Below are 2,090 nucleotides of genomic sequence, written 5' to 3' on the forward strand. Positions count from 1 at the left end.
TAACATGCTAGCACATGCCCTTGTTCCCTCTCAATGGGTCCCTAAATATTTATACCCTTTTCTTTCTCCTTTCACACAAAAAAAAAATGAGTACATAAATACCATAAATTAAGGTATAAAATAATAAAACCAAAAAAGAATCTTTTTTTTCCCTAAATAATACAATTTCATAGAATAAAATACCATTTGACAACCAAACAATGTAATGGGTGTGATTATTAAAAAAAAAAAAAAAAAAAAAAAAAAACCCATTTTTTTGGAAAATTAATTAGTTGTAATAATAATAATAATAATAATAATAATAAGAATAATAAGAATAATAATAATTAAACATGACAAACAAACCAACCAGACAGACAGTAGGTGAAGGTTTACAGCTTTTCATGTCTCATCCATTACAAATATTGTCCCCAACAGTTTTTTTTTTTTTTTTTTCCTTTCTTTCTGTATATACTAATAATTAAAATTAAAAAAAAAAACATTAAAGAGTGAAAAATACACAGAAAACAACATGCATGTTTCCAAGCTGGAACCACTCTTCACAGACACTTCTCAATAGCCTTCTCTTCTAGCTTCTGCTTTTGCATTTCTCCATGGCTTTTGGGGCTGTAAAATCAAATTTAATGTAAACAAGTTTTTGTTTTCTTTATAATAATTTCACGACGTTTATAAAGTGGAGCGTGAATTACCTAGTCCGATGGCTTCCGAACCTTTCATGATTCTCAAACGCTTGCATGAATCTACAAACATCCTGTACAAAAATATGATTTAGTTAGAATGAAAGGAAACGAAATACAACTGCGAAAGGAATGGAAAATATGAAACTTACTCCCATGGAACATCACCGACGAGCATCCAATCTCCATCTTTATCTTCATAAGTTGGAACAAACTCAGAGCTATTGAGAAGATCCATTAACTTTCTTTCATTCATGAAGTCGATCGTTCCTTCACTGCTATATTCACCTTTAAATAATCGAAAAAAACATACCCATACGTTAGAAAAAAGAAATTTTTAATTTCGATTGTGAGTTAAAATTTTTTTTTTTTTTTTTTTTTTTTTACCCATTGCGAACGAGCTGAACATCTTGGCCAAGGCATCGGAAAGTTCTTGATAGCTTTGGTACATTTTCAAGTCCACCTTACGAAGATATGGAGCTCCATCCATGCAAACCTTGACAAATGCAGCGGCACTACTGCCGCTCGCTTTCTCCGTTCCTTCGCCGCTCGTGTTCTTCTGCGCCATGACGTTCTTCCGGTACGATCGCACCGGAGGCCAACCCACAGCCTGTGCCCTACAAACCCCACAAATTATTCATGAGAAAAATCATTCAACCTAACCCTTAGATATGTCTTAGAAGAAGAAATTTACTTGACAGGAGGCTTAGCCGGATCCTTGGAGCATAGGCTCTTCTGACCGTCGACGTTCACCGGAATATTCTTAATATTCTCGCTGACATCGACTCCACCACCATCCTTGCTCTGAATGTTAAGCTTCAGATCAACAGTTTCAGAGAAGCCCCTCTTGCCAGAAGCTTTAAGGGTGAGATCTCCGGCGCCGGGTAAGCCGAGGCAGAGCTCAGTCTCCTTCAAGCTTGCAAACTGGCTCGCCATATTCCGGCCGACAGCTTCCATATAGAGAATGAAAAATAAAGGTTGTCGTTTTAGGCTTTCTTCTTGTGGTGTCGCCTTCTTGTTGTAATGACTTTAGGCTTTGGTTTAAATTAATAGAGACCGCTACCCAGTAATATTTAAAACCAAACAAAAATTCACCCTCTTTTATCGGATAGGGTGGTAAAATCAATTTTAACCCCAACCATATTATTTTATATCAAATAATTAATATTTGGTCCCTACTATAAAGTTTTGATTTATTTATTATATATTTAATGCAATAACCCATATGATAGGTCAATATGTTTTCTTTTTTATTAGTATTGAATTACTTCTAAGAGTGAAGATACTATTTCGACAGACCAACACGAATATTTTTTAAAATTATTATGAATGAAGTAATATTTGATTATAAATTTAATATTGAGGAAATTTTATAATTTTTTTTCGAATGAATAAAAACGAGACATGTCACGT

At 34.1% G+C, this 2,090-nt stretch overlaps 1 protein-coding gene across 1 annotated transcript; it reads right to left on the reverse strand.

The window, feature by feature from the left end:
* Positions 1-304: 304 nt before the first annotated feature.
* LOC111800241 (auxin-responsive protein IAA14-like) lies at positions 305-1,709 on the reverse strand. Its single transcript, XM_023683842.1, has 5 exons — positions 1,372-1,709; positions 1,065-1,294; positions 830-965; positions 690-751; positions 305-606 (listed from the first exon to the last, which is right to left on the reverse strand). The coding sequence occupies exons 1-5, from the start codon at positions 1,632-1,634 to the stop codon at positions 569-571; spliced, it is 729 nt and encodes a 242-aa protein (XP_023539610.1). The 5' UTR covers positions 1,635-1,709; the 3' UTR covers positions 305-568.
* Positions 1,710-2,090: the final 381 nt, after the last annotated feature.

The sequence above is a fragment of the Cucurbita pepo genome, chromosome LG08 (genome assembly GCF_002806865.2).
Source record: "Cucurbita pepo subsp. pepo cultivar mu-cu-16 chromosome LG08, ASM280686v2, whole genome shotgun sequence".
NCBI lineage: Eukaryota > Viridiplantae > Streptophyta > Magnoliopsida > Cucurbitales > Cucurbitaceae > Cucurbita > Cucurbita pepo.